We start from the raw sequence: 14074 nt of genomic DNA, 5'->3' as shown, positions 1-14074 counted from the left end.
ATGCCTTCCATTTTTGATCAATTGAAAAGAAGCGATTGGTTGCATGGATCCTCGATGCCAAGACGTTTTTCTCCCGTGAGAACTTCTTCGATCTTTCCCCAGATTCCTCGATAGCCCCCACACTTTAAGGTAAGATATTCCCGTCTGTGTAACGCAATTGTGTCATTAAAAACCACTGACGTCACGAACTCGAGAGAATTCGAATAAGCACTGGGCTTTATATAAAGATAGCTTCCTCGAATAATTGATGTGGTAGATTCTTTAGAATTTATTATATAAACAATCTTCAAAAATATCTGTTTTCTAATTCGGAAACCATCATATATCCAAAGTAACAAACTCATTTGGAATTACTTAATATAAAAAGGCTATGTCTTCGGGAAACAACCAACAACCCTCGCTCATCGGTGGCCACGCCGAATACATCAAGGGAGCCACAGAGGTAAGCCTGACCAATGATAATAAACTTTTTTTAATGTACCATAATCTTTGTGCATATTAACAAATTGTAGTCTACCATTGGTAGTGTAACAGGTTCCCAAGCCTGGACAACATCCGGAGAGCAAGCCAAGGCTCACGCAGTAGACGCCATGAAAGCTGCCGGCGAAAACCGCGATCCAACGCAAGGATACGGACAGGTCGAACAAAAGCTAGGCCAAGCAACAGGTTGTGAAGGAATGGTCAAGGAGGGAGCTGCCAGCAAGAAGCCCGAATAAATACCTATTGTAATAGTAGTATATCACAGTATCAATGGCGTTGGGATCCAACTCCCGGTAGGGAATGTGTTGCAATTGTACAGGGTTAATTTATGTGCTTTCCAATCCGTTTGTAGCGGTGTACTATGAAATCTCAACGGTTACTTACGAATCGATTATCACCAAGTCTTATGACTGGTGCATTCGACGTTGCAGTACGCGTACACCATATTATATTGGAATGTTAGGGAGTGTCGATTAGGTATACTGGTCGCTTTATTTTCAGCGCTTAACTCGTTATTGAAAATATAGTAAAATGCTCATCAATAAGCATTTCAACATTGATTCCGAATCGTAGTCTTGTAGTCATTGAAATAACAATGTCACCCATCCACCAAAATCGTATTTTTACGCGAATAGAAGTTGGAAGCATATCAATTCCTATTATTCTACCAATGCGATTTTGATTTTCCCATTAATAAGAGTCTAAGTATGAGACTAGAACATCGATCCATCCCACCTACATTGTAACTAACTACATTTAAGCTACATCCAATGTTGAATAGAGGGTGGTGTATTAATTTAAGTACTGTCCGTTCTAGACGCATAATTCTCCTTTAGGTAAATCAAAAAGGAACCCCCTGATCTTTTTTTTTTTTACTATGAGTTTTTTATCCCTCTCTTTTCAACACTTTTCAATTCCTTCCTTCATCCCGCTTCTCAAACATCGTCTTATCTACATGGCCTATCACACTTGATATTTTCAACACATATTACCTAATGCATATTGGGTTAGACTTAACACTGCTGCAAATGTTTGTTGCTTACTTTTTCTTCAACCGTTTAGGCACATTAGAGCCTCACGCGATAAGAGGACGGAAGAAACACGCAGAGGGTGGAGCCTATTAGGGATGTCATGAACTAGAGAGTTGCATTGCAGGGAACCGTTGCAGTAGTTTAAATCGCACCATTCACCATTGAATTAACTGACTTTGATAAAACCATTGTTGATTCACCGGAATTGTCGGAGAGTAAAAAAAAATGAAGGATGGAGAGCTGAAGTTTGCTTTTTTGCTTTTTTTTCTTGGTTGCTGTTTTTGAAACTCGAAACATAATCTCAATATTATGTCAGTCTCAACTATATGAACGTATATGCATAACCACGTATTATAGCAGTGTCTAAGTCGGAAATAATAAACATGCATTATACATGTAAGTAATCATTTAATAAAAGATTTACATAACTCAAAACATAATTCATTGATGTATTCTTTCAGCCACAAAGGTCCTCGGTCCCTATTCAATTCGATATCAAGCCACAATGTCCCTACCTAATTTAAGCTATCCGTTGTACCTAGGTACCTAGGTAGTTGCCCCGCAGGCAGGGTCCCAACTAGGCCTCCAGGGCTTCTAAAACGCACCTAATTTGTACATAGTTAGGTACCCGGGTACCCAATTAACGACATGTGGTACTGAATGGTAGTCTCCAGTGGACCCTGAATTTAGAAGCACCAAGGGTCCTTCGTTGATCGTTCCATCCAGATTTTCCTTAAGGCGGTCTCCACCTTAAGGGTCGTGCCACTTTCTTCTAGGCTTGGGCAGGCACACACAACTTTTGGAGGGGTTCTTGTGTCGGACTTGTGCAACTTTTTTTATGTGGTAGCAAAAGAATATCCTCAGAGGAGTAACTTTAGACTAATCTGGTCCTCGCCATTTTTTATTTTTTTTTCTGTTATAGTTCTTCTACTTCTAGACAACCCCGCCTTGATGTCGATTTGATTTCTTTGACAAGTCATATACACATATGTATATACTTAACATATACATTTACATATATCAATCGGCAAACCATTCATTCATCAGCGGATCCTCCCCTCCTCGCCCCTCCCTTCACTCCTTTGAAGAAGTTCGATCGCAAAAAAAAGATAAAAATAAAAAACCGAGTGAACGGAAAGTGAACGGGAACTAGACCGAGAACGAGAACGCGCCCCGACGATCAACGACCCAAATATAATAAACTACTGTTCATTTTCGAGAATCTTGATTCCCAAAGAAGTTCTAAAGTTCTAAAGTTCTAGATTTCTAGATTTCTAGACAAGCGTCGCACCTTGTACTCGCTGCGCTGATCCCGTGTGGCCAAAACTGCCACTTCAACTGGGGTACGATAGATTCGACCGGCAGCTAGCATGACGTGCCCCTGATCAGAAAAAGTGCGGACCGCCCCCCACACACCATCGCTCACCTTGCCCCCCGCCTTACACGGTACATCGCGAACTCCTTGCTTGCGTGCGTGCGTGTGCGTACCCGGTATAAAAGAGAGAAGAGAAGAAAAAGAAAGGGAAAACAGCACTAGCGGTGCCTAAGTAATGGACGAGTCCGAAGAGGAGGTCGACACTCGGGTCGAGTCGCTTTTACGCCAACGCCAATCACTGACCGATGATCTGTTGGCTCGTCCATACGATCTAGTTATTTACATAAAGCGCGCATTAGTATACGCCGATCTAGCCTACCCCGACTTGGCTGCCGGCGATGCTTATCGTGCTTTATTATTAACTGACGAAGTCAGAGATGAAAGCTTTGAATACCACGAACAAGCAACCGAATCTTTGACGGCGTATACAGATGGACCCTTCTTAGCAGTTCTAGACTATGGCTCTCTAACTGGAAGTGTATCTCGTCTACCCGATCTAGATGATGGCGCAAAGGATATTCCTGCCCTTGCGTCGCTTGCATCTATTCGTTGTTATCAAATTTTAGCCTTGAGTCTTCTACTATGTGGCTGTCTAAAAAGTGCTTGGAACTTCTGCGAACGTGGACTTGCTATTGCGCCGGATAATCAAGAGCTTCTTAATACGCGGAGTTATATACAAACCGTCGCCGAGCGCAGAACGCGAAAACCGATCTCCGGCGTGAATGATCTACCAGATTGGGGTATGGTACGCAGGGAAGTCTACCCATGGAACATTTACGAACCCGATCGGTTTTCGGAAGAGTCCCTCGATTTCCTCAACGCCGAATTAGCAACAATGGCTCCTAAATGTACAGTCCAAGTCGCGGAGTTGCCCGTATTATTAGGATGTTCAAGTCGCACAGATGGATATGACATAATCCCGACATGCAGCCAACTCGGCGTATTCGCCAAGGACAATATCGCCCCTGGAGAAGATGTTCTTGTGGAGTACTCGCTAGTGACAGCCAATAATCGCCTAAAGGAACCCGTGTGTGATGCTTGCAGCGGCGAACTCCCAGCTTTAGGAAGTGAATCCACTGCTATTAATTGTCCGGAATGCTACGATACTGTATTTTGCGACCAGTACTGTTTTGAGCGGGCCCAGGAACTCTACCACCCGGCGGTCTGCGACAAAGATGTCGATTCCATCGCGAAAGACCCTGATGCAAAGGAAGCCGACGAAACCCTCCATCTCCTATTGCTCGCCCGTGTTCTAGCTATGGCGGCTCACCAACAAGTTCATCCCCTTGATGTTAACCAAGTCAAGTACATTTGGGGAGATTTTGTGTCCTCCCAAACCAATGAAATCGATTTATCCCCCAAAGCCGGTCCACCTCCAGACTGGACTCTACCGTTTTCTTTTACGTATAATATTGAGACTCCGTTTCATATTCTCGAGAAAATGGATATTGATATCTACACCACTCTTGCTACTTTTGATGTATGGGTATTCAATACACTTTATAGCAAATTCCGTGGTACTGCGTCTGCGCGTAAGAACCTAAGGGATGGACGGCCTGATGTCGCTGCCGTTCATCCTTTCTGGTGCCTTGCGAATCATGATTGCAACCCAAACGTCACCTGGGATTGGGGTGGTCGTATGGTGTTGAAGGCACGAGAGACGAGAATTGTCGATAATGCACCGGGTGGCATTAAAGCTGGAGAGGAGATTCTTAACCACTACTGCGATGTAGACCTACCTGTGCAACAACGTAGAGAATGGGCTCGTGGTAGTTTGGGTGGCTGGTGTATGTGTAGTAGATGTCGCGAAGAAGCCTCTGCCTCCGAAAATAATTCTCCGGGATAATCTTCCTGGATATTCATCGAATCTCCCTCAACACTCAACATACTAATTTACACGTACACTAAGGCGATGGGTTTGGTTCTTTCATGATTATAAACGTGTCATGACTGCCGACCCAGGTAATCCTCACCACTCCGCTTCGAAGCGTCCCGCTGCATAGATTAATTATACCCTCGTCTTCTTCACCGAGCACTTCCGATACCTTCTATATAGGAGCGATAAGAACGGCAAAGCTGAAATAGTTTGGAAAGACTGAATTACTACCATGCTTTCAATTGTTGGCGTATGAAAAGCGAATTTGGACTCTGTGCTTAATCTAAGGAACCATACAGTAGGGAGATGGAGATGGGGATGTGGAGTGAGGATCTTCCACATATAACGCCATCTATTTCGGACCTCTGATCTTTTTTTTTAAAGATTCTATTCTTTTACTGTTCACTCTTTTTCCTTCCGCATACGACATTATCTGAGTATATGAACAATCCCCCTCTGTCCCAGTTAGCTCACGAAATATCATATAGAAGGTTATCGAGCATTAGTAAACGAAGGAGGCATGGAATTTTTTTTATTTAGCTTCGAGAGACTAAGCGTAATATAGTCACCGTTTATATCAGTAAACGAATGATACCAAGAATAAAATTAGAAATAATATTAGATACTTTATGACTTATGAACGTCTGTTTGGTAGTTCGTGAGCCCTGTTGTTGCCTTCGTGTAACATGACATTGTGTAACGAGGTCTAGCTCTGTTATTGAGTACTAAGTCAACGCATTACTTGATCTGTAAGAATTGGAAATGGCATAAATGGTTGGTATGACATAGAATAATGACTGGGCATTGATATATCTATAGAGGACTGTCCTGCGTCCCTAGATGACTACCTGCACAGGTGGGTAGGTACGTTGACTTAGCCCTAGGTATCTCGCAGCCCAACTTTTACACAACACAACACAATAATTCCTTCTAAATTATTTTATCTCCTTCCTCACAGTACCTGGTTGTTGTAGCACTAGTTTCATAACAAGTAAGTGCTCCGTAAAATGCGAGCAAAAAAATACTTAAAATACGGGGATCCTCGCCGACAACCGCAGAGCTAGGGAAGGAGGTAGGTCATGACCCTCGTTATACTTGGGTGTACATTTCCTAGATGTATGCGAGATGTAGTAGGCCTATGCTGTAGTACCGCGGGTCATCACGAACTTTAGTTGTCATGAGCATTTTGGAAGTCTCGGTGACCTAAGAGGTACGGGGCGGACCCCCGTAACACCCCTAGAGATCTATGTACCAACCCCCCGTAGCTACATCCTCCGTAGCTTCTACACGAGGTACCTACCGGAATCCCCTTTCCTGTAGAATCACACGGAATTTTCAAAAGGAAGGTGATAGAAACTCTAAGGGTTTCTACCTGCTTGTGGTTTTCGTCTAGACGGGCTATTTAATTTCCTCTCTCCCTTTTTCCTTTTCCTTCTCCTTACATCTTCCTCTCCATCTCTTTCTTCATTTCTCTCTCTGCCTCTCTCCATCTCCCCACCCTTCCACTTCTCTACCTCCCTCCCTCTCCCTCTCTCTCTCTCTACATTCCCACCTCTCTACCTTCCCTCGTCTCTGCCTCTGTCTCTCTCGTTCGTAAGACTGCAGCCGACCTTAGAGATGAGGCATCTATGGCAAGCCCTAACATCATCTCACCGTCCCTTCACAACATGTAGCGGCACCAAAAAATTCCTACTATTCCCTGAAGAAAACCATAACTTCTGCCCTAATCCCTATAGCACTTGTCGTTTGCCACAAAAATAAACGACGCGAAAACATCAACCCTTCATCACCTACACATATTATGCGGGTGGCCACACACTTCAATGTCTTCTGCTTGGGCATTTCCACCTTCAAGTTCCTTCTTTATCCTTTCTTTCTGGTCTCATGAGAATATTATTCTTCTAATAATAAATGGAATCGCCTCTGATTTCCAATCCCTACACGGTTACAGACTCTGTGTCACTAGACCTCAGTGAGGTCAAGTCGATCACCGGTGGTGATCGGAAGCTGGAGAACGAAACCCGCATGCATTTCAAGCTTCTGATTGTCGGTGTTTCTTGGAATGGTCCGTCGATCACCACCCCAGCCCAGAGGAGACGGAACTGTGGTCTGGTTGCACAGGGTCCGACATAGGCGATTCTCACATCCTCTCCCTCAGCACCCTGTCTCACTGGGGGTAGGAAAAGATTGAGCGCCGTCAAGACGAGCAACATAAGCGGCACCAATAGTCATCGTAAGTGCGCATCATTTATTAATCTCATTCCAAGCACCTGCTCTCATTTATTATGACGGCCTCAACTAACATCGCTGACAGCAATCTGCCATCGTAGTACCGAGACTGCGTCCCCGCATCCCTGTTCCCAACAGCAAGGGGTGGTAGCAAGCCAGTCAAACTGACAAGACTCTTGGCTTGGCGTCGTGAGTACCCGTCACAATCGGTGGGGGCCGCATCGACAACGACATGCTAGCGGGGTGCGATCGGGATGTTTTCATCGCCCTTGAGCCTTGATAGTGCGCGCCAACGCGAAGTTGGGTGACCTATCCGGGTAAATTCAACTTCCTCTTCGTCGGGAGCGAGACTCCCGAGGGTATTCGTCGTTTCCGAGACTACTACACATCGTCGGCTAGGTGAAGCACTGATCGCATCATCACCGTAACTCCTGTAGAAAACGGAAGTTGACCCATGACTTGAGGAATCGGTTCTAGCGATTCGAATGTGAGGTTCTCTATCTCCTTTCCTAATCTCTCTTGGACCCACAAGCGAAAGTGATACGTGGTGTCGAAAATCTGAAAAAAAAAATAAAAAATAATAATAATAATAATAGAACAACAAAAAACCAATAAAAACCGTTGAAAAAAAAGAAAAAAAAAACAGAGGAAGAGGGAAATGAGAGACAAGGGTGGGGAAGGGGGGCGAAGGAGGTAAATGATCCCTCACTCATTCCAACACAGGATTAGATCTCAACGGAGTGAATCCGGTAGACAGACACTAGTCTGGCTCCTATTTAGGGGCCTGTCTCTGGGAACTACTAGTTCACCGTGAGCAGAGCAAGCCTACGACGCCGCCCTTTGGCCCTGTGCCCCAGGTGCATCAAACTCCACAGTTACAACCATGCTCTGCTTACGCCTTCATGATGGCTTCCCTCCAACCCGTTTCCTCTATTCAACGACTTGGAGAGTACGGACGCATTATTCCGCGGCTTCGTGACGAAGAACGGTCGCTGGAAGTGTGATAGGCCGTTGGAAGTGTGACACCGTCAGAGACAACGGTCAGGCGGACCACAAAGAGGGGCGCGTAGCTTATATATGCAAGCAACATGGATGTCGCACATGCGCAAGAAGAATAGATGCCGCACCTGCACGAGAAGCACATATCCTCGCATATGTGCAAGAAACACCAATGCCCTTTGTGCGCAAAATGCGCGAGGGGTGCGGAACCGAGTCATCGTACGACCACGGGTGTAGTCAGAAGGTCGAGAAGCAGGGGGGCGGGGCATAGGTATGGGAGGGAAAAGAATTCTGGCGAGGGGCTACTATGATGAGTCAGAAGCTAGTACTGAGGATAAAGGCAGTGAGGATGGTGATGACGCCCGCTGGAACCATGGACGAGCGTAGTCCCGGTCGCAGTCCCAGTTGCAGCTGCGGCTGCGGCTGCGGGCCCGCTACAGGCTACGAGTTAGCAGGTACCACGCGCCATAGGCCACAGGATTTTTCTAAGAGCGTGCGAAGAACGCACAGGTGACGGACGGCGGGAAGATACTCGTGATTGCATACTGTCGCAGTTGCACACATGTAATAGTCTGTCTTTGTCGTCGGTATTGTCTGTACCGCTAAGATTGAGCACAATATCGGGCCTGTACACCTTACAATAATTGTATGTATTCATATTCATATTCGTGTTGCTGTGAACCTAATGCTGATATGTATTTAGTCGTTAAAACTCTTCACCTTCACTAAATAGACCTTGTTCATCCAACACCTCCCAATTCCTACCCCGATTTGTAGGATCCCTAGCATCAAACGAACCATTCCCAGAACTGCTCTTCGTTCTCCCATTCCATCAAACCGCCATTCTATAGTGGTAGTGCTGGGTACGCAGGCTGAGACGGCGGGCGAGTTGGTGAAGAATCGACGTCCATATCACTAGCAGCTGCCGGCGATCCAACCATACCCTCCGAGCCACTCTCATCCTCAAAGTCCTTGCGCTTGATGCGGTCAATAACGTACTCGCGCAAGTATTCGATCACACGAATATTCTCGAGCCACTGTTCATACACTTGGTCCTCACGAGCCTCGGCACTAGCTTCAGACTCGGCCGACGGAGAACTAACCGCCGAGATTGCCGCAGACGGAGGCTCAGATGCGCGAGGTGTTGTGGACAAAGGCTCTGGACGATGAGCTGTATTCGCACGCTGGAGCATGCTGTTTGAGTAGCGTCGACGAGGGTCCGTGTCAAAGTTGGGGCCTAGAGTCGATGTGGCTGATTGGCCCGGGTAGCCAGATGTGGTAGGAGGCAATACCGGGTAGAGCGTCGATGCAGTCGAGCTATGTCGTGTGGAAGGCGACTGGTTTGACGACGAAGCGCTGGGAGAATGTCCAGAGGTGTACGACATAGAACTTGAAGGCGGCGTCACTGCAGGAGTTCCATTCGAGTGCGTGGAAGAGACTGTCGTCAAAGGCGAAGGTACATGAGCAGCTGAATAACCTCCGTTACCCATAGCAGACTGAGGAGCCGCCGCAGAGTGTGGTGGTGACTGGCTGTGGCGGAAGTTAAGAGGCAAGTAGTGGGAACCTGGCTGATGGACTCCGGCAGCAGCAGCAGTGTTAGAGTTCTCGTATACTGTACTCTGCATCTGCTCCAAAAGTTGATCTATTTGGACAAGGTCACTCTTGGTACGGACATTCGACATAGACGGAAGGGAATAGTGTTGCTGGTAAGGCCCGTGGCCTTGCCCATCGACAGCCATGACACCAGGAGCCGGGAGATATTCAGCACCCATAGAACCCGAGTGAAGCGGAAGTGCTCCATGTAGCGGCATAAGTCTCTGGCCAACCTGGGCGTATGAGTTCGGGTCAAGCTGTCTACGCTTGGCGTCGCCGAAGAACTCGTTCAGCACGTCATAGGTGCGCTTACGGTTGTCGTAGTCCGCAGAAGCCTGGTAACCCATATGATCCCCGCGGCCGCCCATAGGCTGGTAGTACACCGGGCCCCCAAAGGAGGGTTGAGGATGGTGCTGATAGTAGCTACTGGGGTGTGCGGCGGGGTGGGGCGGCTGACCGAAGGCGGCCGAGTTAGTACGCATCTGACCATTATGATCATAGTAGCTAGAAGGAGCTGCGAGGCGAATTAGCCTCATAATGAGGAACTGGAAAATGCCCAATTGGGCAGAAACATACCTTTGCCCTGGGGGCGGTAGCCACCGTTCATGGGCTGATCTGGCGAGCGAACCAGAACAGAGTCATCCGCGTGTGTCTACAATAACGTGTCAGAGAGTTTACAGAAAGATAGTACGGCATCCTTGACGAGAAACCAGGGAGTGTCACACACCTTGACGTGCTTCTTCAAGTCCTGAGGACGCTTGAAGGACTTGCCACAGAAGTCGCACTTATGGGGCTTGAGGGGCACGTGGACGCGGATGTGAGAGGTTATATGGTCACGCTTGACCGTGGTTGTCTTGCACTGGTTCCACTGACAAGTGAGGTTGAGGTTGTTGGTGCTCTTGCGACCGACATGCTTCTCGCAGATGTGTTCCTATGAACGAATGTCAATTGATAAGTCCGGGGAGGAAAACAAGCCAAGAAAATCGCTATCGATGGCGTGGTGAGAAACTTACATAAAGTATTTCAGCGGAGTTGAACTTCTCACTGCAACCAACCCATCGACACTGGAGCGAATCGTCGGAGGCTGGCGCACTCGACTGCGAGGTAGCTGTCGTAGCGGTTGATGGCGCGGGAGTAGTACCATTGGAAGCGGAACTTTCACCACCCGATTGCATCGGGTTGCCGTCGGGGTTTGCTGACATTGTTTGCGAGGGATTCGAGCTATCTCGAAGACTATTAAGAAAGGGGTATCACGTGATGTCGAATGGACTTGGAGGACCTTCGGAGATAAATAGTAGATAAATCCGACTGAAGTTCACGTGATTGTGAATTCTCGGAGGAACTTTGGATAAAAAAATAAGCTTTGTATTTTTTTTAAGGTGTGGAAAATAGGTACCTAGGTAACTTTCTTAGGTGCCCCAACCGTCAATGATAACATATGACTAAGCGGTTTTTTTTTATTTCTTAAAACGGGTGGGACTAAACATAAAACGGAAATGTTTCTCTTTGGTTGGTTTCCGTAGAATACCGTGGAATCAAAAGAGCATAAGAAATTGTGCTTCTTCGAACCAAAGACAACGATAATATACCACGATTCGATTCCTAAAAGAGCAAAGGAGAAGAAGGTAATATTCGTCGAGGAGAGGAATGATCAGTTTATGTAAATCGCGTGTCGTGCTTGCTCCTTATTATGGACGTTTGAACTTGGCGATATCGAGGCGGAAAGTCTTGGCAATGGGTCTTGGGTGTTGCGGTCGGTTGTTAGTGATTGGTTAAAAGGAGATGGGGGCAAACGAGCTAAGTACCACACGCCGAGAGTGACTTCGAGTTAGTGAGTTAATGTGGGTGACGACTGGTAATGACTGCCATGTACGAGTCACCCCTCCTCAGTAGTGACTTCCGTGCCAAGATTCCGCCAAGAGCTTGGCGTGTCTTGGCACTTGCTGACTGTCTCGACATATCTGCTCAGAAATGCTTGTGGTTGCTTGGAAAAACCTTGGCCGCCGGTTCCTCCTGCGCCGAGACCTCGACTGCGCCCACTTTCTTAGCAACATCCGTTTTTCGCGTTGGATTGTTCCTTTCTCTTTTACGGCTCTATACGCATTTTTCCACTTTCAATCGCAGCTGCCGTAGTGAGTGATCCCAGTGATCATTTCCTTGTTACGTACTAAAGTACTACATCCAAATGCAACTACCTAATAAGAATTTCCGAATCATCTTAGGAAGTTACCTAGCCGTGTTAAATGACATTTTCCCGTAGTAATATAATCAGCTCCTTTCTTTCTTATCCGTTACCCGTGACTCCGTCTTCGTTCTTGATTTGCACACACCATCTTATTCAATTCTACGTTGTTTTACTATCGTGTTTCTCCTATAGCCACCGTCTCTTTTAGAGTTTTCTATTTTCCAAGTCGAATTGAATTCGGATTCTGCGGCAGATTGGAAGAAATAGGACAATAAAAAAGGACAACACTTTACACCATCTTGTTCGACCATGTAACATCTCTTTTCCCGGCATTATAAACTACACACTTTTACAACAAGATATTGGCGATAATATGACAGCGGAAGAGAAGTCTTGGTATCTCTTGGTATAATTGATATGGTGTTCACTCTAAGAGGATAGTCGACACTCCGCCCTTGGCCAAGCCTTGGTCTTCCTCTCCGCCCGCCAAGTTCTTGGCTACGCATTCTACCTTTCTTCTAAGTCGGCAACACGGCAACAGATCTATGGCCAAACGACCTATCTACTAGATACTTTGTCCGTGTCTTAAGGGGTACCTTTGGTACGTTTGACCTGGGTTCGGGCTACTGGAAGACCACCAAACTACACAATTTGTTGGGTATTCTAGGAGAATATCAATGGAAGCAGATTGGCTTCTGTTACACAACAATTTCCCGAGTACCTAGGTCAAGACATCCTAACCTACCTACCTAGGTAGTCAATGATGACAGGATGCGGTAGTTGGACTTGTCTCTTCCTATTCTAGGATTGAAGATTTGACAACCGCACGCCGCGTCCAAGAGAACGAACACGCAGAATATCTTGTCCAACTTGATTACCATTCGCCATTCGGTGAAGTTTTCGCATCACCTGCACTATAAGATAGCACGACTATTCTCCTCATTATTTGCCCAGTCTTTATCAGGTGTAAATTTTGTCAATTTTCACCGATTCTACTTGGCTCCAAGATCTGACTCAGCGTGCCTAGGCCGCACCAATACCCATCCTTCCCTTGTGGCACGCGTTTTGCCAATTTTGCGACCGAAGGCTCCTTGTATCGGTTACTAATAGCCTACAGGTCAGATGATGATATTTAGCGTTTTGTTATGCTTTTCGACGCTCTTTGTTTGCATCAATTATACGACAGGATCCTGCTCATCACTATTTCGTCATTGGTCAACATCAGCCTCTAGGCCTACCTAAAACGCAAGCGGCTAACTTTGATTATGCTCGAGTCCTCGACCAGTGAATACTGTCTTTTTTCACTGTGTTTAAGCCGCAAATAGGCGTAAAATACAGCATTGGATATCATGGCGAGTTTCGGGTCTTTTCAACGGAGTCGAACAAACTCCGGTCCGATGTTAGAATATGATTGGAAAATTGGCACTATTTCCTCACCGTTGAAGCTTAGAATCGTCTGACGGAAAACGGCCAAGTAGCTGATTTCGAACAGTTAACCTTAAGTGGATAGATATTCTTGGCATCTTGGCTTTCCGCGCGCCGCCGCCAAGGCATCGCGGAAAGCATAAATCCATGAGTTTATTCTCTCCCTTTGACACTAATTGACTAACCATCAATATATCAGTGCTGTGCTCATGTGCTCTAGTTTATCCCTTACAGCTCGGATGCGCCAGATGTTCATACTTAAACCAATGTTACATGCGCCCAACCGAACACTAGACGACGCTGGATAATTAGAGAAAATGACTTCAGATCTTACAAGCTAATGAGCTTATAACAACCTTGAACCGTTTTATCGTGTTGCGATTTAGATTTGAGTTAACGTAGGTTGTTTAGTGTTGAGAGCAATCAGACGTTTCCCTGCAGCGTAAGGCTGTAGCCCAACGATGGTTTAGCTTACACTACCAACTTGAGATGACTGAAGGCATATCCTTTACACCTAGGCAAAAATTTGAGTTGTCGTATATGAAGAACTAACTTCAGCTCGTAAGAATAACCTTCGTTTTAAAATGCTACTAGCGGACGAGCTCGACGTTACACACATTCGGCCGAGTTCTTGGTCTCACCTTATCACCCAACTGTTGGCAAATAGAAGCCACTTACATGCATGCTCTTTACCTTATCAACACTAGATAGGGACACTTTTACATGCGGTGGGTTATACTCTATCGACCTTAAAGATGATGACAATACCCTTGCTTGACGGGTTATCACGCGGCAATGAGATAGTACCTCCACTCCGATAAGAAATACCTCCTTTTGCAAAATATATTATGGCGGAAAATCCACGTAGCCCTCATCCTTAT

General features: G+C 46.1%; 3 protein-coding genes across 3 annotated transcripts; 2 read left to right on the top strand and 1 right to left on the bottom strand.

Annotated features, from left to right (window-relative positions):
• Window positions 1-16: 16 nt before the first annotated feature.
• On the top strand, window positions 17-1310 carry F4822DRAFT_415633 (uncharacterized protein). The gene is made up of 3 exons (XM_051459246.1): window positions 17-129; window positions 195-442; window positions 513-1310. The coding sequence occupies exons 2-3, from the start codon at window positions 371-373 to the stop codon at window positions 714-716; spliced, it is 276 nt and encodes a 91-aa protein (XP_051310357.1). The 5' UTR covers window positions 17-129; window positions 195-370; the 3' UTR covers window positions 717-1310.
• A 1553-nt stretch (window positions 1311-2863) lies between these two features.
• F4822DRAFT_367432 (uncharacterized protein) lies at window positions 2864-4813 on the top strand. The gene has a single exon (XM_051456209.1). The coding sequence runs from the start codon at window positions 3062-3064 to the stop codon at window positions 4730-4732; it is 1671 nt and encodes a 556-aa protein (XP_051310356.1). The 5' UTR covers window positions 2864-3061; the 3' UTR covers window positions 4733-4813.
• Window positions 4814-8625: 3812 nt separating this feature from the next.
• On the bottom strand, window positions 8626-11287 carry F4822DRAFT_415626 (uncharacterized protein). Its single transcript, XM_051459245.1, has 4 exons — window positions 10597-11287; window positions 10311-10514; window positions 10160-10235; window positions 8626-10097 (listed from the first exon to the last, which is right to left on the bottom strand). The coding sequence occupies exons 1-4, from the start codon at window positions 10783-10785 to the stop codon at window positions 8836-8838; spliced, it is 1731 nt and encodes a 576-aa protein (XP_051310355.1). The 5' UTR covers window positions 10786-11287; the 3' UTR covers window positions 8626-8835.
• Window positions 11288-14074: the final 2787 nt, after the last annotated feature.

Source organism: Hypoxylon trugodes (assembly GCF_022578975.1).
Source record: "Hypoxylon trugodes strain CBS 135444 unplaced genomic scaffold F4822scaffold_9, whole genome shotgun sequence".
Classification (NCBI taxonomy): domain Eukaryota; kingdom Fungi; phylum Ascomycota; class Sordariomycetes; order Xylariales; family Hypoxylaceae; genus Hypoxylon; species Hypoxylon trugodes.
Note: the sequence above shows the minus strand (reverse complement) of the source record. Positions and strands in the feature narration are given on the sequence as shown.

Excerpts from the sequence above, each read along its gene's own strand:
- F4822DRAFT_415633 (XM_051459246.1), top strand. The coding sequence starts at position 371 with ATGTCTTCGGGAAACAACCAACAACCCTCGCTCATCGGTGGCCACGCC. Across the intron at positions 443-512 it reads ACATCAAGGGAGCCACAGAG|TCTACCATTGGTAGTGTAAC; the intron begins GTAAGCCTGACC and ends AACAAATTGTAG.
- F4822DRAFT_415626 (XM_051459245.1), bottom strand. The coding sequence starts at position 10,785 with ATGTCAGCAAACCCCGACGGCAACCCGATGCAATCGGGTGGTGAAAGT. Across the intron at positions 10,236-10,310 it reads ACTTGAAGAAGCACGTCAAG|ACACACGCGGATGACTCTGT; the intron begins GTGTGTGACACT and ends ACGTTATTGTAG. Across the intron at positions 10,098-10,159 it reads CTACCGCCCCCAGGGCAAAG|CTCCTTCTAGCTACTATGAT; the intron begins GTATGTTTCTGC and ends TTCGCCTCGCAG.
- F4822DRAFT_367432 (XM_051456209.1), top strand. The coding sequence starts at position 3,062 with ATGGACGAGTCCGAAGAGGAGGTCGACACTCGGGTCGAGTCGCTTTTA.